This window comes from Bubalus kerabau, chromosome 2, assembly GCF_029407905.1.
Source record: "Bubalus kerabau isolate K-KA32 ecotype Philippines breed swamp buffalo chromosome 2, PCC_UOA_SB_1v2, whole genome shotgun sequence".
NCBI classification, from domain to species: Eukaryota; Metazoa; Chordata; class Mammalia; order Artiodactyla; family Bovidae; genus Bubalus; species Bubalus kerabau.
The window spans coordinates 7,973,606-7,996,660 of NC_073625.1; the positions used below are offsets into that span (position 1 = coordinate 7,973,606).

The following is a 23,055-nucleotide window of genomic DNA, read 5'->3' on the forward strand; positions in this document are numbered from 1 at the left end:
TTTACTAAGGGAATGAGGTAGTTTAAATGCTGGTGAGAATCGGGGGAACTGGGGATCCATGTGGGGAGCTAAGAAGGACAACAAATTAGAGGATAAGCTGCAACCTGTGACCTCAGAGAGCACGTGGCCAGCGTAACCCAGACGGTGCTTAAGAAACCCAAGAAATCAGGTCACGGATGGGCTTTCGGATCTCACACCCTGAGGCCTTGAGCAATACCGTTTTGTCTTCACACTCTCTTACATTACTAAGGCTGGATGGAACTGGATGGGTCTACAGCTTTGACGCAGAGCGCCCAGAATGACTCCAATGAGAACAACCAAACAGGTTTATACTCAAAAGCCAGATTACGCTGGTAATGAGAAAAAAATCACCAATTGACGGAAGCAAAGATTGGTCATGAACATTCGGTTTTTATCCCCTCTTCACATTACTTTTGAGGACTCTGCAAGTGTAGCTCTACTGTACACAGCTCATTAAATGTGCAGGATTTGCAAAACATGACTGCCGCACGCCTTCATCAGACTGACTGCTACGTGCCACGTGAGCACCTTGATGGGCAGGGAGCAGGAGGAGGTGAAGGAGGAACTGTTTCTGCCTCCACATCCGTGCTGTATCCTAGGCGAGCACCCGCCGAGCAGGCAGGGCTCTGACACACGGGCAGAGGGAAAAATGGTCAGCGAGCTTCTATCTGAGCGTGTGTGTGTGTGTGTCTGTGGCCAAGCGCAAGGGCAGAAAGAGGGACTCATAAACCTGGAGAGGGTAGGATTCTAGGAAGGGCATTATTTTCATAAAACCAAATTTACATCAAACAGTGCTACTTAAGCATGCTAAGATTGTGTCAGCACTTTTTTTTTTTTTGACCAGAAGGAAAATCAATACTCTGAAAACTGTGTTGAGCATCTGTGGAACACAAAAGCCCAATTCCTTAGCTAAAAACCACAAATGAACTTCTAATTCCCAGCAGGGTGAATCTGAGACAAAAAGCACTGTCTGGTCTTTTTATAAGCAATGTTAGTAAAAGGAAAACACTGTTTCTTTTCTATAACCAATATCATCACAATTATGTTGATAGAGACCATCAAAAAAAAAAAGTTACAGCTTTTCTAAACATTATGAAACTATTGGACCATAGTTAAATTATATAGTATACTTTTAATATACTCATAGTATAAAGTAAGACTTACATCTTCCGCCTTTGAGCCTTGCTCCTGTAAAGACTTTTGCAGTTCTTCCACTTGGGACTGTACTTCTAGGAGTCTCTGATTCACCAGCCTAGGAATCAAACGCACATTAATTTTCCAAGTTCTGACTGAACTTATACCTTTTCCCTTAGGTTTTCATATAATGAGCAAAACAAAGTCTCATATTACAGTCGGAGCAATTCACTTTTCTCATTACTTTTTGTATAGCTTGAAATTTTGACGATGACATCCAATGCAGTGTTTTTGACTGACACATTGTGTTGAGCTGGTGTACTCGTGCACATATATTCGTCTGAAATTCACTTCAATATGCATTTATTCAAATGAGTGCTCAGCGCAGTGCTAAAAGATCCTCGTGGGCTGTCGCTGGCGGTCCAGTGGTCAGGATTCAGCACTTGCACTCCCAGGGACCTGGCTTCAGTCCCTGGTCAGGGAACTAAGGTCGGGCAAGTCTCCGGGTGCAGCCAAAAACAAAAAAACTGCACTTGGGGAGGCAAAATGTAAACAAATAAAATTCAAGATAAATACTTCAACACAGCACACAGAAGTATACAGAGGAGTAAGAACTGCTCAAAGAAGCGAGGACCACACCTAATAGTGTGGAGGAGTCAGGCCTCACCTGAACCGAGACCAGAACAATAAATAAAATGCTTGTGTGGTTAATGGTGGAAAGGATTCAAGACCAAGAATTTAGCACGTCCACAGCGCACAGAAAGGGAGCAGGCACAATGAGTTCAGGAATTATAGAATTCTGAATTCAGGCTGAATTCAGTTCAGGCTGAATTCTACGTTATGAGGGGAAGGAAGGCTGCAGATGAAACCAGAGGAGAGGCTGGGCCACCTTGTGTCAAATTCAAGTGTGTTTTCATTTATCCTGTGCTCAGTCGCTCAGTTGTGTCCAACTCTTTGCGATCCTATGCGCTGTAGCCTGGCAGGCTCCTCTGTCCACGGGATTTCTCAAGCAAGAATACCGGAGTGGCCTGCCATTTCCTATAACTGTGCCTAAAATTTGGTTGCAAGGGAAAAGCCCAGCCAGCCTTTAAAAATGCTGACTCTGGAGCTCTGTCTCCACAAATTCTCTATAGATCATTAGGCTGCAACGGTGGGGGGACTAGTGGGTCTTGGGTGATGCTGAAGGAGCCGAGAGTATTTCAGAAAGATCACGGTGCCATGAGAGTCGAAGAGATCACTTTGGAAGGCGGAGAGCAGCAGGAAAGTAGGAACCCCAGGCGGAGGCCACCGCACTGATGACCACGCTTCCCTGAAACAGACGGGGTCAGAGGAGGAGACGCACAGATGAACAGAAGGAGCAAAACACCACCGAAGATTTTACTCTCAGCGGCCAAGAGCTACTTACTGAGAAAGGGAACGCAGGAGGAATAGGCTGAGCCACAGCACAAAGAAACTTGCTCGCTATTTGTTGAAAATGGAGTGATGGGAAATGCCTGTCAATTGGCTGGACCCTTGCAACTGGCGCCCAGCAGGAGGGCGCAGCAGACCTTATAGACCCGAGAGCCGTCTGGCGACGACTGGGGCCATGAGCATGAACGACAGTGGCTGCAGAAAGTGTGGCCCAGCGCACGAGAGACCAGGAAGGCGCACAAGAGACTAGGAAGGCCCCCAGCAGATCACCAAGCAGAGGGCGGAAGGGATGGCTCACCCTGGAGAGGAACCAGGGACTCTGAAGGAACAAGCCAGGGCTGCTCCTGAAGCTGAGAAGAACTGAGGAAGGGGAAGAACCATGAACATGGTAAAGAGGGGAGGAAGGGAAGTCCAGGGTGCTCCCACGGGGCTGGCAGGTCTAGTAAAAAACACTTTAGGAAAAGTCAGATGCCCCCAATTAAGGACAAAACAGGGCAGTGACTATTTAGAATCCAAACAGCCAAGAATTTTGGCATGAAATTTTTTTTACTCAACAAGAAATTCTTATTAGAAACCTCCAGGTGCTATAATTTAGTAAGAATCACAGTAAAGATATAATAAACCTATAATAATAATCGTAATATAATAATAATAACAAAAATAATAATATTTTTTCACATGAAGGAATCTGCTTTTCCACTCAGTGAAAGAATTATCTGAAAATTCATATTCAAAATTCATATTCAATATGGGAACAGAGGCACATAAGTACATTACTGACTGTAAATTTGTTTAATTTTCTCAGGAAGCAATAGGGAAAATATATCAAACTCTAAGACTATTTCAACTTTCCATCCTAGTGATTTTTGAAATTTATTTCGTCAACAAATACTATTACTAGGTGGAGGCCATTGTAAATGTCGTAACACATCGTCTAAAATAGTGGTTCAAGTACAGCTCAAGCGTGTACACACGTGTATGAAGCTATAAAATGTGTGTAAATACATATGAAAAAGTTCACCGACAAAAGAAGTGAGGATTGTAATGCCGGCCTCGAGGGTGAGAGATTCCGAGGTGGCTCTACTCTGGATCCTTCGTGCCTCTCCTCATACTGCTGGAAGGTCAACAGGTATCACGGATTTTAACAAATGCCCACTTACTGGCAAAACTAACTGGAGAGGACTTTGGAGGCTGAGCTCTCCTTCTAAGGTGAGGTATGGCGTGAGCAAGTTGGATTTACGGTCACACAGCTGTAAGACTCAGTGGGACTGAAGCTCTGCTTGCGGGTTCTAGTCCAGTGCTGTCAACTAGTAGGTTAAGGCAGAGACCAGGTAATGCAAGTACTTATCAAACTCAGCAAGACAACACACGATAATTCACCTAAGAGGAGAAGCATCCAGTGAGGGGGACGACGTGAAGGACAATGTTTTACAAATATGGCAGAAGACAGACTGGTGGACTAGAGGCTTTGCAGTCAGGTAGCCTGGGTCTCAGTCCAAATTCCTCCATCTGCAAAACTTTAGTAAAGTAAGACCACATGTTTAAAACACTCAGCACAGTGTTTGGAACAAACAGTGGCGTAATAAACGCGGCTGCTACTATTCCTACTGTGGCAGGTCGTAACGCCCACAGACGGCCGTGGCCTACGGCAAGTTACCGCTGTTGCAATCTGAGAAACCAACGCGGCTGTGAGCAACAGGCGCTTGGGAGGTAAGCAGTCATCTGGACGCACAAGTGCTATAGTGCGAATGACAACTAGTTGTTCTGTTTTTAAGGAGAAAAGGGCAAAAGCTGTAGTAAGGCCTGTGAAAGACATGGCAAGCGTGACAGAAGATGTAGCAGGTGTTGGTTCCCTGACAAGAGATCAGTGTCGGGAGTAGGCTCTCCTGCTGCTGCTGTTGCTGCTGCTAAGTTACTCAGTCGTGTCTGACTCTGTGCGACCCCAGAGATAGCAGCCCTCCAGGCTCCTCCGTCCATGGGATTTTCCAGGCAAGAGTACTGGAGTGGGGTGCCAATGCCTTCTCCGAGGCTCTCCTGACTAAGATGCTAAGATACAGTGGAGGCCGAGGATGGAGGGGTCAATCAAGGTGCTCTCACCTGGGCTCTGCGTGATTGCCACCTATTTTCCACTGTTCTCATTCCTCTCCCTTCTCTTTTCCCACTTTTTCTAAGTATTTTTTTAATAAAGTACTCATTATCTCTGCTCCTAAGAGCTGATATGCAAATGTCTCCTTCTGTTTATATTCAATTACGCTCTAATAAATCACCCTATTGTGTACACTGTTTGCTGATTCTCCCTCAGCAGGTTTAAAAATTAAAGTCACAGGAAGAAAGGTGGAGTATGTAAAACTGTCATAACAATTTTGACTCTCAAGACTGACTCATACCTGGAAAATGCCAAATCTATCAGGCATAATAAGCAAAGAATCTGTAATATCACATAAACTGTGAAACTATTTATAAAAATGTCAAATCCCTCAAAAAATGACAGAATATCACAGCTCTAAGACAAAGAAAAGACACCATATGTTTGGGATCTAAGAAACGTTTCCAAAAAGGAAAAGAATCAGAAGATTGTCACAACAAAATATAAAAGTAATCCTTGCCAGAGTAAGAATTGCTTTTAAAAGTAGTTGGAATGACTGCCTACTGCAATACTCTGAAAACTTACAAGCAGGAAAGTGATGTGCTTATTAGATTTGCAGACTCTAAATTCTCAAAATAATTGAATTATTCATAAGATGGATGATTTCCAACTAGAGTAGCAAGGATTAACAGATTAAAATAAGAAAGCTCTATCAATTCATTATGAGGGTTCCCACTATTTTCCTTACACTAACAGCTTCTTTGAAACATCAGCTTGTCTAAACAAGGCAAACTTATTAATCTGATCATGACGATGAAGTAAAAGTGTCTCCAAAGACTGTCAATTAATGGTGACATTATTTTATCCTCTAGGTTTTTTTTAAAAGATTTTATTTATTTTTAATGAATTAATTTTGCTTTTGGCTGCGCTGGGTCTTCGTTGCTGCGTGGGGGCTTTCTCTAGCTGTGGTGAGTGCAGGCTAATCTCCAGTTGTGGTGCGTGGGGTTCTTATTGCCAAGCCTTCTCTGGCTGCTCTAGGGCGTTCAGGCTTCAGTAGCCGTTTCCCCGGGCCCTAAAGCATGGGCTCAGGAGCCGCGTCCCCCGGGCCCTAGAGCACGGGCTCGGTAGGTGTGTACCCTGGGCCCTAGAGCCGGAGTCACATCCCCCAGGTCCTAGAGCACGGGCTCGGTAGGTGTGTACCCCGAGTCCTAGAGCACGGGCTCAGGAGTCATGTCCCTCGGCCCTAGAGCACAGGCTCAGGAGTTGTGGTGCATGGTCTTCAGTGGTCCTCAGCACGTGGGGGCTTCCTGGACCAGGGATCGAACCCATGTCTCCTGCACTGGCAGGCTGTTTAAGCTTCTAGTTTTAATTAGTGATTAGGAAGGGGGAACGGCGGGACTTCGGTATCGTTTTGCCTGAAGAACTGAAGATGGGGCTTCTATCACAGAGACACAGCCCTTTTGGGCAAATCTGCCCATAAGTGGAAAAAGTACTTGTGAAATGAGATGGAGGAGAACACTCTCATTTGCCCCTGCAGCTTGGATCTGTGTTTTAAGGGATCAGATCACGGCGAGTGGAGTGGCCGCCACGCCCTCACCTGTTCTCTGTCTCCAGCTCATTCTTGCGGAGGTTGGCATCATCCAGAAGGCTCTGCAGCAAGGCGATCTTCTCATTGTCGGAACCCTCCTGGTTGATTTTCAACATCTTATTCTCATGCTGAAGACGAATGAGCTTCTCCCTGAGAGCAAAAGAAAAACAGATTAACACGGTTATCAAAATCCAGCGAGGCACCGTTACAGATTTAATACGTAGAACAGAAATGAAAGAAAAAAAAAGAACTTGCAAGAAATTTAGCTCCTAACTGGCTGAGACAGCACATCTCAGGTCTTAAGCCCTTTCTTTTTATAATAGAATTGATGGTCTGAAGATAAACAATCTCCAAATATCATGATGTATAATGAATGAGGTTTCAAAATCCTATTTTCTTTCTGATTTAAACATTTACACATTCTGCCAAACTGCTCAAAAGAAGAGATGTATAACCACAAGAAAAAAAAATTTTTTTGTAGTTCTTTGTGGCGATGGATACTAACTGAACTTACTCTGGTGATCATTTCACAACATATACGTATCCTTCATTCACATGTCAAATCATTATGTTGTACACCTAAAACTACTACAGAGTTATATGTCAATTACATCTCAATTAAAAAATTGTATCTCTTTATTTTTAGTTTATGAGGTTTCTACCTTTTCCACACCCTTAACATTAGTGAAAATTATCACTTTTAATAGATTTTTGCAAACTCGAAAAGAAAATCTCACTATGTGTCAAGAATACTGACCTATGTCAATACTGGTCTATTAACATGTTGAGAAGTTTCACCCCTTGCACTGTTTCACCTTGGTAGCTCTTGTAGACACAGAGCATATTTTAATTTTACTGAGTAATACTCAATAGAAGCCATTTTGTTGAATCTTCATCATTGTTCTTTTCTCTCAGTTTAAAAATTCAACTTCATTACCTAAAAGCTTCCTTAAAATTTGTTTTTTGGACATAACCATTTATTTATAGGGGCTTCCCAGGTGGTGCCAGTGGTAAAGAGCCTGCCTGCCAATGCAGGAGACATAAGAGACGCAGGTTTCATCCCTGGGTTGGGAAGATCTCCTGGAGAAGGAAATGGCAACCCACTGCAGTATCCTTGCCTAGAGAATCCCATGGTCAGAGGAGCCTGGTGGGCTACAGTCCATAGGGTTGCAGAATCGGACATGACTGAAGCGACTTAGCATGCAGCATGCATTTATTTATAAATAATTCATAAAATAAGTATTTATTTGTGAAACAAATTTTATTGGTCCAATAATAAAGTACCATATCAGATGACAAAGAAGTAAAAGGTATTCAAGATGCTTCTAAAATTGGTGTTGCGTTACACACCTTCTGTACTTAAACAAATGCTAACAATAATAAATACTGTCTTCATTTATTCAACAAATGTTTGAATGCCTATGGCAACTTTCACAGTTTATAAAACTTTTACATAACTGTTATTTTAGCTAATACCTCCAAGGATGCTATCAAGAATCAAGGCTGGTGTTAACTTAAAAAGGGGGCAAATTAGCCCAAACAAGGTAAAAGCAATATTCAGGATTAATCATTATCCTTTTGCTGGACAGCTGATGCTTTCCAATCATTTACTCATTCTTATACGTAAAGCCAGGCATACACTAAAATAAATGGAATATTTAAAATACAAATGTAAGGAATTTCTGAGGGAAGAGCAATAGAGACAGGGCGATGTTTCCTCCTGACTCTGCTTCTGTCTTCCCCAGACCATTTCTTGAACTTAGGTAATAAATCTCAGCGACCAAGTATTTTGCAGGCTGATGGCTAAGCATAGCCTTTGTCTTTGGGCCAAGTGGTTTCACGGCTAAACGTCTGCTGAGGATACCCAATCAGAGATGTGTTTGTCTGCTGTGTATGTGTGAGACCCTGTCCTCCCCAAGAGAGAAACCAGGCTTCTGTATGGCCAGCTGAGAAGGTCTCTAACGTGCTGCAATCAAGGACACAGAACCTCGAGTTCAGGTTGAAAGTGTCAGTGATAAAGAGTAAGGAACTGGTCCTCTATATCACAGAGGAGTAAGTTTTCTACAACAATACTGTGAAGTGTGGCTGGACTTCACCATCTTCTTACCTGATTTCCGGTGTGACGATCTCTGCTGCAAGACTGTCTGAAGACTCCTGACTTCCCAGAGGCATCAACCCTGTAACACATAAGCACTGACGCAAGGTCAAGAGGGACCACAACCACCTCCTTTAGTCCCCGTATGAACCCTACTTTGAGCATTAAAGTACAAAAACTACGTCACAGTTGCCTTCCATCATCATCATCATTTTAACATTTTTAAGTGTACAGTTGAGTAACGCGAAGTCCTATGCTGATGCCAAGGCACCATTTTGTGGAAACATCACTACTGTCTATTTCCAAATGCTTTCATCACTCAATACATAAAATCTGTAACCATTAAGCAGTAACTACTCCCCACTGCTTTCTCCTTTAGCCCCTTGTAACTTTACTGCCAGCGTCTGGCCATTCTAGATACCTCACGCCAGCATCTGTCCTTCGGTATCTGGCTCACTTCACCTAACATGCTGCTTTTAATATTCATCTATGTTGCAGCATTTATCAAAACTTCATCTCTTTATATGGCCCAATAATATTCCATTATACATACATATTGCATTTTCTTTATTCATTTATCTGTTGACGGACACATGGGTTGCTCCTGCCTTGTGGCTAATGTGAATAATGCTGCTGTGAACACTGGCATACCAGGATCTAGTTGAGTCCTTGCTTTGATTCTTTTGGGTATACACTTAGGAACAGAATTTTTAGATCATATGATAACTTTAACTTTTTATTATAAAGAACCACCAAACTCTTCCACAGTGGCTGACCCATCTTACATTCCCACCAGCAATGCAAGAGGGCTCTGATCTCTCCACATCCTCATCAACACTTGTTATCTCCCTTTTCTTTCTTTTTTGATGACAGCCATCCTGATGGGTATGAAGTGGGACCTCACTGTGGGTTTGATCTGCATTTCTCTAATGACTAACGATGTTGAGCACTGTTTCATATACAAATTCTGGCCATCTGGATATCTTCTTTGGAGAAACGTGTCTTTAAGTACTTTGCTTGTTTGCTGCTAAGCTGTAGAAGTCCTTTATACTCTCTGGACATCAACCACTTATCAGATAAAGGATCTGCAAATATTTCCTCCCATCTTGCACGCCACCTTTTCACTCTATTGACAGTGTTCTTTGACACAGAGAAGATTTTCATTTTGATGAAGTCCAGTTTACCTGTTACTCCTTTTGCTGCCTGTGCTTTTGGTATCAATTCCAAGGAACCCCTGCTGAATCCAACATCATGATGATTCTCTATGGTTTCTTCTTAAAGTTGTACAGTCTTAGTCCTTACATTTAGGGTTCCATTTTGACTTCCTTTTCGTATATGGTATAAGGATGGACACCTTCCTTCTTCTGGATGTGGACATCCAGCTTTCCCAGCACAATCTTCTTGAAAGACTTTCCTTTCCTGCACTAAGTTGTCTTGATGCTCCTCTTCAAAATCAGCTGACCGTCTACGGGAAGGTTTATTTCCAGACCCTTTATATTCTGCTCCATTGGTCTATACATCTGCCCTTTCACCTATACATACTATTTGGATTACTCTAACATTTTACCAAGTTTTAAAATCAGGAAGTGTAAGTCCTCAAGCTAATTTTTTTCTTTTTCAAGATTGTTTTGGCTTTTCAGGATCCCTTGAAAGTCTATGTAAACTTTAGGCTGGGTTTTTCAATTTCTGCAAAAAATACTATCAGCATTTTGATAAGAATTGCACTGAATCTGTAGATTGTTTCCGTGATGTCATCTTAACAATATTAAGTCTCCAATGAACATGGATATCTTCCCGTTCAGGTTTTGATTTTTTTCAGCAGTGTTTTGTACTTTTCAGGGTACAAGTGTCTTCCTGGTTAGATTTAGTCCCAAGTATTTTATTCTTTTTAATCCTATTATAAATCAAATTGTTTTCTTAATTTACTTTCCATATTGTTCACTGCTAGTGTATAGAAATGTAACTCATTTTTGTGGTTTGATTTTATATCCCATAAATTTGCTGAATTCATTTTATTTGTTCTCACAATTTTTTTTCGTGTGTGTAGTTTTTAAAGGGTTTCAACATATAAGAGCATGTCATCTGCAAACAGAAATATTTTTGGTTCTTCCTTCCCAATTTAGATTTTTTTCCTTTGTCCAATTGCTCTGGCTACAACTTCCTGTAGCATGTTAACAGAAGTATAGAAGTGGTGGTAGCAGGCATCACTGTCTTATTCCTGATCTTAGAAGAAAAGCTTCTGGTTCTTCATCACCGAGTATGCTGTTAGCTGTGGGTTTTTCGTACGACCTTTCTCATGCTGCAGAAGTTTCTTTTCTAGTTTACGTTATTTTTTTAATGAAAGGGTTTTGGACGTTGTCAGTTGCCTTTCCTGCATCAATTGAGAGGATGATGCGTTTTTTCCTTCATTCTATTAGTGTGGTATATGGCACCCCACTCCAGTACTCTTACCTGGAAAATCCCATGGACAGAAGAGCCTGGTAGGCTGCAGACCATGGGGTCGTGAAGAGTCGGACACAACTGAGTGACTTCACTTTCACTTTTCCCTTTCATGCATTGGAGAAGGAAATGGCAACCCACTCCAGTGTTCTTGCCTGGAGAATTCCAGGGACGGGGGAGCCTGGTGGGCCGCCGTCTATGGGGTCGCACAGAGTCGGACACGACTGAAGCGACTTAGCAGTAGCAGCAGCTTACTACACTGATCTCTATGTCTCTCCTATGCGAGTTTCACGTTGCTCAATTATAGCAGTTTTACAGTAACTCTTTGTTTCTGTTTTTATGACATGGACCATTTTTAAAGTCTTTATGGAATTTATTACAATATTGCTTTTGTTTTTTACATTTGCATTTTTTGACCCTGAGGCATGAGGGATCTGAGCTCCCCGAAAGGGATTCAATCTGCATGGCCTGTGTTGGAAGGTGAAGGCTTCCCTAAAGTAACTCTTGAAATCAGGATGTGTATGCTCTCTAGCTTTTTATTTTTTAAGTTTTTTTTTTTTTTTTGATTATAGTGGACACTTTGTTTTTTCATATAAATTGTATCAGTAAAATCAGCTTGTCAATTTCTACAAAAAAGTCTGCTGAGAATCTGATTGGGATTGCATTGAATCTTTAGACCAATATGAAGAGAACCGCAGTCTCTCTCCACAACTGAATGTGGAATACCTTTACATTTATTTATATTTTTAATTTATCTTAGTAATGATTCATAGTTTTCAGTGTGGAAGTCTTGCATTTCTTTGCTAAACTTATTTGCAGTTTATTCCTTAAGATAACTACTGTAATTTCATTTTCTGATTATTTACTAATAGTACACAGAAATGTATTTATACACTGATCTTGGACATTGAAACTTGCTGAACTCAGCTGTCAGATCTCCTTTCCAATCTGAATGCCCTTCATTTCTTTTTCTTCCATGACTGCACTGGTGAGAAACTCCATGCTGAATACTGGTGGCTAGACTGAACAGCCTTGCTTTGTTCCTGGTCTTAGGGGAAAAGCATTTAGTCTTTCATCACTAAGTATGAGGTCAGTTATAGGATGTTCACAGATGACCTCTACCAGGTTGCAGAAGTTTCCTTCTATTCCTAGATTGCTAAGAGTGTTTACCATTGCTTATTTACAAAATGGAGACAGACTCATTGACATAGAAAACAAACTTATGGTTACAAAAGGGGAAAGTGGGTGGGTGGGGGCATAAATCAGGAGTTGAGGATTGGCAGATGCAAGCTACTGTGTATAAAGTAAACCACAGGACTTCCCTGGTGGTCCAGTGGTGAAGAATCCACCTGCCAATGCAGGGCACACAGGTTCGAGCCCTGGTCCAGGAAGACTGCACATGCAGCGGAGCAGCTAAGTGCGTGAGCCACCGCTACCGAAGCCCACATGCAGAGAGCCCGTGCTCTCCACCAAGAGAAGCCACGGCAATGAGCAGCTCGAGCACTCTAACGAAGAGCAGTCCCTGCTCACACAGCTAGATAAAAGCCCACATGCAGCAACAGAGACCCAGCACAGCAAGAAAATAAACAGAGAAACAAAATTATATAAAAAAAAAACTGAGCTAGGGTTTGATAAGCTGGTTCAGAAACAGGTGAAGAGGATAAGGAAAGACAGTGGTGACGAGAACACAGCTGAAATGCAGGTATGCAGGCTGGGTGAGCTGGGAAAGGAGGCATCAGTATGGTCATTAGAGACCACAGAGGGGGCTGAAGGAGGATGGAGCAAATGAGCAGGTTTGGCAGAAAGAGGGCGCAGGGAAAAGGAGATTGCAGTCAGAGGAAAAGAGAGAGTCTAGTCTCAGGCAAAAGGAAAGCCAGGGGCTGAAAATATGAGTGGGAGTGAGCAGATGGTGAAGTGTACGAGCACCCAGCCAGGCTCACGTGCTCCCCAAGAGGTGGAAGGTAAATTCTCAGCTAAGTGCTGCTCCTTTCCTGTGAGGAGGAAAAGGTTTCTACTTTGGATGTTAAGTTCCCAAGTAGTGGGTGTTAGTGAACTGCTACCCACCCCACTTCTCAGCTGAAAGAAAGATCATTGATTTAGAAAGTCTGATATACTTTTAAAGAGGTCACTAGAAATTTTTCAGGTTTATTATTAACACAAATGATTTAACAAATGATTTATGCTTTTGATTTAATAAAACCCAAACATTTGAATGCATTCCCAGGTGGCACTAGCGGTAAAGAAACTGCTTGCCAATGTAGGAGACACAAGAGATGAGGGTTCAATCCCTGTGTTGGGAATATGGCAACCTACTCCAATATTCTCGCCTGGAAAATTTCACGGACAGAGGAGCCTGGTGGGCTACAGTCCACAGGGCTGCAAAGAGTCGGACCTGACTAACTGGCATATATATATATATATAAAATATATAAACATTTGAATATAAAATTAAAAAGTAGGTAAATAAATTTGGTCTCATAACTATCGTCTATTTTCCACAAAATCTGGGTAACAGTTCAAAATCTGTATCAATCTCATGGCCTCTTCTCCAGCTTCAAGTTCTTGTTTTTTGGGTGCAATCATCTTGTAATGAACCCTAACATTTTTCCTGATGCTACCGAAACAAATAGTCTTGCTTGGGCTTCTGAAACACTGTTACCTTGAGTTGTGAGCTGTCCTTCCTGAGCCTGAACACAGCGAAGCTCTTCAATGGTTTCCTTCAGAGAATCCCTTTCCGATCTCAACCTCTGGAGGGACATTAAGAACAAGGGAAGTCAGCTTCAACCTTCATGAATTTACTCATTAGTGGTCTCTGCCTTACCTGACAGAATGATAAACAGTGTGGAACATGAATATGTTATAGTTTTTAATCTTTTACAGAACAATCACAGAAGGAAAAGATTAGATTTTTCCCAGTTTAACCATACTGAATATATTCTATGGGCAAGGCAGTATTTTATCTAGTTAACTGTAAGAAACAAAACTATCTACTCCATTCTTAACAATGAGTATCTTATTATGTAAACAAAATTCTTTTCATGAAACATAAAAATCACACAACAAAGACAGTTCATGAATTATGACAAAGTAAAAATATTTTTAGAAGCTTCAAAATATGCTGAACAACAACAAAAAGAATTGTGTCCTCCGTAGTAAACATATAGAAAACAAAAGCTACATAAATTTATAGCAAATCACAAGTAAGATGATGGAAAAGAAGCATCAGTGGTACAAAAGTTAAATATACAGAAAATAAATTAGAATGAATAGTCTCTCAATCTTTTATTTTAGATCTATTTCTGAAACACAAATATGAATCTTCTTTAATTTAAAAATCAACAGGTGCAGGGAGCTCAAATCCGATGCTCTCTGACAACTCAGAAGGGTAGGAGGTGGGAGTGTGGTTCAAGAGGGAGGGGACATGCATGTACCTATGGCTGATTCATGTTGACAGATGGCAGAAACCAATACAATACTGTAAAGCAATTATCTGCCAATTAAAAATAATTAATTTGAAAAATCAATAGGATCTCTAAACTTTAAATTTATAAACAGAACAAGAAATTAACGTCCCCAAAATAAGAATTAAATATCATTTTCTTAATTTTGACACTGATCAAAACCAAAATGCCAATATACATACTCACATCCTTTTCTTTTTGAAGACTGTCAACTTTTTCTTTTAGCCGCTTATATTCAAAATCTAATTTATCGGCTTTCTTCGATTCTTCAGATAATCTATTTTGTAGTTCTACTACCTGGCATAGAAAGGTATCATTAATTTTTATAATTTGACACATTAGAAACTATCAAATTTCTTCTATGGATCTATGAAGATTATCTTCCCCACAGACACTCAAAAAAAATAGATAAGTTACAGAAGCCTGACTCAGTGGAGAGAACCCAGGTACAGAAATCTGCCTGGATACTGTGGGTTCTAAAACCAAATCATCTGGAAGAACAAATGCTCAAACCTAGAAAAACCTATAGGACTTTCGTTTCCTGTAACACAGGTAACTGGGCAGTCTGGAAGTCCTTTCAGCATGAAGCAAAAGAAATGCTAAGGGGGAAAAATGTCTGATGGCATTGATAAGCTTGTAAGAAAGCCTGGGAGGTCAGTTCAGTTCAGTTCAGTCGTTCAGTCGTGTCCGACTCTTTGCGACCCCATGAATCGCAGCACGCCAGGCCTCCCTGCCCATCACCAACTCCCGGAGTGCACCCAGACTCATGTCCATCGAGTCAGTCATGCCATTCAGCCATCTCATCCTCTGTTATCCCCTTCTCCTACTGTCCCCAGTCCCTCCCAGCATCAGAGTCTTTTCCAATGAGTCAACTCTTCGCATGAGGTGGCCAAAGTACTGGAGTTTCAGCTTTAGCATCATTCCTTCCAAAGAAATCCCAGGGCTGATCTCCTTCAGAATGGACTGGTTGGATCTCCTTGCAGTCCAAGGGACTCTCAAGAGTCTTCTCCAACACCACAGCTCAAAAGCATCAATTCTTCAGCGCTCAGCCTTCTTCATAGTCCAACTCTCACATCCATACATGACCACAGGAAAAACCATAGCCTGGGAGGTCATCAGGGGCTAAAACTGGAGTGGAGGTTTGTGAGGAAGCTACGGGCACTGTGAGATGGCACCAGAAGTACCAGGGGCCCAGGCCTTTAACATATTGGGAGACAGGCAGTGGCTGTTAAACCATCTTGGATTCTGAAAGGTAGTGAGTCAGTAAATAGGTAGGTTAGGGAAAAAATCCATCAGCTGGCAAAGTCAGTAACGAAACTTGCCTGCCTTAAAGTGAGCGCTCTGGGTTTTATAAAGTGTAACTTGAAAATGTATAACCATAGCCTGTGGATACATGGATTTGTGTTAGAATTTTTGCCATATGTCTTGTCTGGCAAACCCTAAACCAATTAATTTAAGACACCCTGGTTGGTAACGCAGTGGTAAATCTGGCATACGAAACACACATATTGCCTGGAAGAACACAGTCTCAACCAGGTCCCCAGTACTCTCAAAGCTAAAGATGAGAGCAAAACCCCAAATCACAAAAGTGTTAAAGAAATAAACCACTAAGAACAACAGTCAGCAGAAAAACATTAACAGTACGAACAAAAGCAAAATAGAAGAATAAGCCCTCCAAGCAAGTTAAATTGGAGTTATACTTAAAGAAAAGAAAGAAAGAAACCTAAATTGTAAAAGGAATAAAATACCACTAAATATGATCACGTAGATGTGAATAGCCACCAAAAGAGAAGTTGCAGAAAGAGAAGTATTACAACGAAAAATAAAATAACATTACGCTCCAGATCAGAAACTAGTTCATGGGGTCACAGAATTGGAGACAACTTAGTGACTGAACAACAAGATCAGAAACAGAGAGAATGAGTATAATATTTCTATATTCTATAGCACAATTTCACCATCATAATTATAGGTACAGAATTCTTTTTCATTTATTCTGTTTGTAATTCATGGTTAATACTAAATCTGATGTCTTTCATTAATTCTGAAAAACGCTCAGCCATTCTTTCCTTCAAATAATGTCCCTCTATAATTCTGTTCTTCTCTCTGGAACTCTGATAAAATCATTTCTTATTTTAATTTAATACCCTTTAATCACATTTATAGCTTCTTTGGACTACATTTAACTTTCAGTAATTCTTTCAACTTAGTTGTATGTTGAAAATTTTCATAATGAAATGTGGAAAAATGTATTCACCAAAAAACCCCACCAGCCATACATGCTGTACAGGGTTGTTCTACTAAAACGTCTCTATTACATTAAGTGAATATAATTTTGATGCCAAAATCAGAAGACAAGGAAAGCACGAGATAGAAAACTTTGAGTAAACAAACTGTAGAGGTAAAATATTCCAAGTAAAATAAACCAAGTGAATCTAACAATGTGAAACAACAAATAAACCTGCTATGACTGAACTGAGCTTATCTCAGAAACGCAAGGATGGTTAAGCACAGGGATCTATGGATACAGTTCATCAGATTAACAGAAAGGAGAAGCAGCTCAGGCATCTCTCAAAGGCGTAGCTGATTAAATTCAACATCCGCTTATGAAAAACACTCATGAAATTAGGAATACAGCGAAATTTTGTTACTCTTAAGAAAAGGTGGCTACTGAAACCTAAAGCAATCCTTATAATATACTGGTAAAACATTTAAAGTACTGCATAAAAAAATCAACAACAAGAAATGGTTGTCTATTATTATTGCTTCTGTTCAAGACTATAGTAAAGGTCAGGCATGCTGACTAAGAAGGAAAAAAAGGATATGCTGTAAAAAGAAACAAATAAAAAGATTTTTGTGTAAAATATGACTTCTGACAAGAAAACTAACAGACATCATTAGAAGTAATATGGGGGACTTCCATGCTGGTCCAGGGATTAAGACCCTGCCTTCCAGCGCAGGGGATTCAGGTTCCATCCCTGGTCAGGGGGCTAAGATCCCACATGCCTTATGGCCAAAAAATCAAAGCATAAAATAGAAGCAATATAAAAACAAATTTAATAAAGACCTCAAAAATGGTCCCCCCCCAAAAAAGTAGTAATATGGGAATTTGACAAGATTGTAAAATCAGCATATAGGACTTCCCTGGTGGTCCAATGTTTAAGAATCTGCCTGCCAGTGCAGGGCACGTGGGTTCAATTCTTGGTCTGGGAAGATCCCATATGCTGCAGGGCAACTAAGCCCGTGTGCCACAAACCAGAGCCCAGGTGCCACAGTTACTGAAACCTGTGCTCCTAGAGCCCAGGCTCTGCAGCAAGAGAGGCCGCTGTAAGGATAAACCCGAGCACCTCAATAAAGAGGAGTCCCCGACTGCTGCAACCAGAGGCAGTCTGAGCACAGCAGCCAAGACTCAGTGCAATACATTAAGACGTAACAGAAGTATCTGCTGTAGGGACCAATCGATAACCTCTGGATAAGAACCAAGTTTCAGAGGTGAAAAACCAAACACCGTGGAAACAAGTCAGTGGACTCTGATGAGCCAGTGTGACTCTGGGGAATTCAGCTGCAAACAACGTCAAGAAACCACGCCAACCTTCTTACCTGTCTCTTATACGTCTCAAGTTGACTTCGAGCTGCGTTGGCTTTTCGCAGCTCCTCCTCTAGACTGACTGTGTTCTGCATATACATGGTATTCTTTTCTTCTAAGAGCTTAACTTGCCGCCTCAAATCACCTAGATCTTCTAGCTTCTTCTTATATGATTCTACTTGGCCTTCTAGTTTAGAAACTTTATCAGAAGAATGTCTAGAACGAGATGGGAAACCAGGAATCACAAACACACCCACAGTTGTTAAGCTGCTGTAGACAGGGCTAAACCAGGAAGATCGCCAGGAAGTAACACGTTCTAATGAAATGACGAGACCAAAGGTCGAGTCCAGCTTAGTTTTTTGGGCAGGTTCAAAAGTATGACCAAAGTGACAGGAAAATTTGTAACAAAGAACATTACATAAAATTTAAGGAATGCACGCAGGAGCAGGTAGTCAGAGTTCCATGCAGCACAAAAGCAAAATAAACTGTACAGTGTCCAAATAATTTGGCAACTGGATGTTATTAGTGACCAGAGGAACAGCTGTTTCAGAGGAGCAGTGGGGGCGGGCGGTGGCGAACTCGAGTGGGTTAAGGAGAGAATGTAAATCTGACCCTGTGTAATCTAAATCTGTTCTGGAGAGAAGCAGAGAGTAATACTTCTCTCACTGTTTCTAAGAAGAGAGGAACCGAAACATACAAATAGATGCTTGGTGGGGGGGCAGAGATTCAAATGGGAAGAGAAGTGATAACTGATGTGGCACTGGTCCCTGCAGAGCCAAGAGGGGTTCAGACCAGAGCACCAGGAGTCAGCAGTGGACGGGGCGATGGGCACCAGTCTGCACGCAGGCAGCAGAGGCCAAAGACGGTGGGGATGCAGGAGACAGCACGTAGCGGGTCCACGGGTCATGACCCTGTCCCTCGGTGCAGGGGGCAACGTCACCCACCGAGAGTGCAGCTCAGGAGGGGTGGGGGCGGGGGACAGACAGGTGAGAAGAGTCAGGAAAACTCAGAGCAGCGACAAGCTAGGTGGGGACAGAGCCGTCCACGGATGGGCAGCAGAACGGGGGGCAAATGGGGGGAGCCCAGAGGAGGGCGAGGATCATTAGTCTGTAGGAGGACAAAAATGACATTACTATGTGATTTTCTCTATTCGTTCTCAGCATTTAAAAAGCCAAAGGGTAAGATACAGACAGTTGGAATGACCCGACAGAGGACAGGTTATACAGGCAGAATGGTGGAGAATCGAAGCGGCAGGAGTGAGGGGCCTGGTGAGAGCACAGCTGAGTCCAGCAAGGAAATGAGCCTCGTGGGGGAGACAGGATCTGAGCAAGCGGACGACTGATCAGCCAGACGACGCAGAATGACAACCCAGGAGCAGCAGAGAGAAAGCTCACAGCTACACAAGCATGAAGTGCTGGTCAGAGATTAACTCCTACTTAACCAACATTTATATGCAGCACTTATCTGCCAGATACTGTTCCAAGTGCCTACAAACATAGGCTCACTCAGTTCCACGTGTCAGCCTGAGTGGGTGTGTGTACTAGTCCCACTTTACAGATGAGAAATGGTTCCATGGAGGTGAACCCCAGGGGCCTGGCGGGTCTGAGATCCCACAGGGATGGGGGGCTGGGTTACCTAAGAACATCTATTTCATCCTTCAGAGACTGAGCATCGTCTGCCAGAGTGGTCAGCTCATCGTTCTGCTGCCGAAGTTCAGAGATCTCCTTCTCCAGCTCTTCACAGCGTATTCGATAGTCATCTTTGGCTGCTTCAAGCCTGTCATCGAAACGAAACAGACCCAGAAAGCTCTACTGTCTAATAATTCTTCTTAGAACAGCAAAAGTAAGTTAAAAACAACGACAATACGTTCTTCTTGAACTTGTCTCCCAACTTGTGTGACTGTATGCTGCATTTCCAAGTTTTAACTATCCTGGAAACAGATTCTGCCGCTCCAAGACTTGAAGAAAGACACCAACCAACCGCCATTCCTCTACTCAGAAAGTCAGACACCAAGTGGTACTTTCCAAAATGTATCAGCTATTAAGTTTTCTTTTTAATTAGGAAATGAACATACTCCCTTTAGAAATTTTAAAAAATGCAGAAAAACAAAGAAGATAAAAATCATGCATTACTCTAGACAGGTACCTACTGTTAACATTTATGGAGTGTAACTTCCAGCCTGACTTCTTTTCATAGATCTTTTCATCTCTCAAATATGGGTAATATGGTTCCTAATTTATTTTAATCTGTTGCTGCTTTTCTGGCCGTACCTCATGGCTTGTGGGACTGAACTCAGCCCCTCTGCAGTAACAGCGCAAAGTCCTAACCACTGGGCTGCTGGGGAATTCCATGTGTGAATCTGTTTTGCTTAACACATACACATTTCCTTTGGATTTACAGGATTCTCTCTCATGTCACAAATATTTATCACTCGTTATTTTAATTTTGTTTATGTATTTAATGCATAAAGACTCCTAGTTTTTATCCAATTCAACTAATGAATCTCACGCTTCATAGTTTTTGCTTCTAATGCACAATTAGAATTTTTTTCTTCTAATTCGTTATTTTCTGTTAGTATTTATAGGGTTTCATTTTTTTAACATTAAAGTTTTCAATTTCTCTGGAAACCATTTGGGTATATGATACAGAGCAGGAATCTAACTTTTCCTGTCAAAACACCTACCAATCATTCCCAAACTATTTAACAAATAACCTTTCCCTATTGGATTAGAAAATGCCACTTTTATCATATTATAAATTTTTATATATACTTGGACTGGTTTATGGATCCTTTGTGTCACTGGTGTCTTGTATTTTGTTGCACGGGTACCAAGCTGTTTCCATTAGGGTAAGCATTACAATTTTTTCTTCTTCTTCATCTATATACTTATGAGCAGAATTTTCCCGGTGATACTAGTTACTGCTAGAAAGACCTGGAACGTAAGCAAAGGTGTCACATAACCCTCTCTCTCTTAAATGTTTATTGGTTCTAAGGACTTCTCAGTTGGTTCTCTTCTATTTTCTGGGTGGACACACATTATCTATAAATAATGATCATTTATTTTTTGTCTTTCCAGTATTTTAATCTCATTTCTTTTTATTTCATTTTCTAGAAAAGTAACAACAGCTAAATCTTATATAGCTTCTATGTGCCAGGCAATATTCTTAAAGTACTTTACATATATTAATTCATTTAATGCTCACAATAATTCTAGAGGGTAAACAAAACTATTAGACCATCTTAGAGAAATGGGGGTATGCCAAAGGTTATACAGCTAGCAAGGAGCAAAGCCAGGATTTTTAGAGTGTCAAGAAAAAAGTCAAATAATATTAATAGATTAATACTCATCTTCATCTTATATTCTTAACTTTACTGATAATTTCATGTACCAAGCTTATTGTTTATTCTTCCTTCTCCTTTAACTTACGGATTGGAGGAGGCATAATACATTTATCTACTGTAATAGATTTAATGGTTACTATAACAGATTTAATAATATTTCTGGGATAAAGCTTATTTTTACTATAGCACTGGATTGAGTTTGCTACTCTTCTTTTTAGAATTGTTTAAAGAATACTGATAAATGAGATGTTAGCCATTTGAAAATAATAGTAATAAACCCATTATGTTAATACAATATATTGTTTATGAAACACAACTACTTTCTAAAAATGGTGAGAAGAGTGGCAATGTTTTTTACAGTCTGTGATTCAAATCACTGGTTTACTCAAAGACAGCTGGGTTCTCCTGTTTCTACATGCGTCTGATGTGAGGGTTTTCTGGCTGAGGTTCATGAAGGAAATCCAGTCTAACACAGATATGCAGCTGGAAGAGAGAGGGCCTGAAGACTCTCCGCAAGGGTCCTCAGATCACAATCTAAACTGCGGTTGCAGACCATAAGCAATGGACTATTTGCCTTAGGTTTCCGGGAAGACTAAGAAAGTGCACTTTTTCCCGGTCAAGGCAAACAAAACAAAACAAAACACTCACATTTCACTGGAGAAAAATAAAGACTGGTAGATATATAACCATATCAAGTTAGTGGATAAGTAATGATACTTAATTTCACCCACACTTTTAACACTGAAAATCTATGGCTAGGTAATAAATGGGTCATGATACATTTTCTAGAAAATCGTACCATAGTATTTTTATCATCCTGCCAGGTCCTTAGACTTTGCGGCTCTGTTCTGTCTTACAGGACACCAGATTTTCCTTTTTACCACCCGACTGCTAGTGAGCCCTTTTCCTTTGTGGCCCTTTCCTCCTCGAGAAGATGTGTTAGAGGACGACTCCCTTACATCGGCTTGCCCTTTAACTACATCTGTCTCTATAAACTTCACCCCTGGCCTTTCTCTTATGCCCTTAAACTGTGCGCTGGAAGGCACAATCTTTAAATTCCATGCCTGGTTAAAAAAAATTTTTTGGGGGGGGAGCATCTGGCCCTTTAAGAAGATACACTTAATTTGAAATCCTATCCCTGCAGTTTGTGATCTAATTTCCTTTTTTTGTTTTAAATTTGATTTCCAATTTTGAGTGAACTTAATCTTTCCAGTGACCATTCCTACTCACCCTCAGGCCCCTTTGCTAGTTCTTCCTGATGTTTTTCTCAGTCTGACTTTAGTTGTCTCCAAGCACCTGGTAGGGTGGGGGTGGGATCTGCTCCTTCCCTTCATCCACAGTCACGGTTCAACTGGGGCGTTCTGTCTGCAAGTCAGGTTGAGGGCGAGAACTTTCCTAGATGTGTGCTCATTTCACGGTGTGTGGGAAGACTTTTGGGAAGTGGCTAATCACAGAGCCACCTTGGTCTGCAGTTACCCGGAAGCCCTAACACTATATTCTTAACTGCAAAAGACATTACCAGATTTTAAAGGATCAGAGCTGAGTGAGGGGTCCTTTACCTGAATGTTTCTTCCTGGAGCTGCTCTAACTGAGTCTGGAGCTGCAGATGCCTCCTTCCTGCTGGACTGTTAGGATCTTCTATAGAATCTGACTGATTAAGTCTTTCCATTAATACCTGATTCTCAACCAGCAGACTGCTTTTCTCCTCCTGCAGTGCTGCGACCTGTTAGAATGTAGAAAGACAGGGGTTGTTTTCTCCAATTACGCTGGAATCTGCATTAATCACTTGTAAATTACCATTACGAATTGTGTGTGTGTTAGTTGCTCGGTTGTGTCCAACTCTTTGTGACTCCGCAGACTGTAGCCTACCAGGATCCTCTGCTCATGGAATT

General features: G+C 41.3%; 1 protein-coding gene across 4 annotated transcripts in view; it reads right to left on the reverse strand.

The window, feature by feature from the left end:
* Positions 1–23,055, reverse strand: part of HOOK3 (hook microtubule tethering protein 3) — an 87,856-nt gene that overhangs the window by 21,157 nt on the left and 43,644 nt on the right. For all 4 annotated transcript variants that reach the window (XM_055566977.1, XM_055566979.1, XM_055566980.1 and 1 more), the window contains exons 9-16: positions 22,723–22,886; positions 19,456–19,596; positions 17,835–18,036; positions 14,421–14,531; positions 13,433–13,520; positions 8,347–8,416; positions 6,249–6,389; positions 1,186–1,273 (exon numbers count right to left, since the gene is read on the reverse strand). In XM_055566977.1, the coding sequence (XP_055422952.1) occupies positions 1,186–1,273; positions 6,249–6,389; positions 8,347–8,416; positions 13,433–13,520; positions 14,421–14,531; positions 17,835–18,036; positions 19,456–19,596; positions 22,723–22,886 (1,005 nt within the window). The remainder of the gene's footprint in view (positions 1–1,185; positions 1,274–6,248; positions 6,390–8,346; positions 8,417–13,432; positions 13,521–14,420; positions 14,532–17,834; positions 18,037–19,455; positions 19,597–22,722; positions 22,887–23,055) is intronic.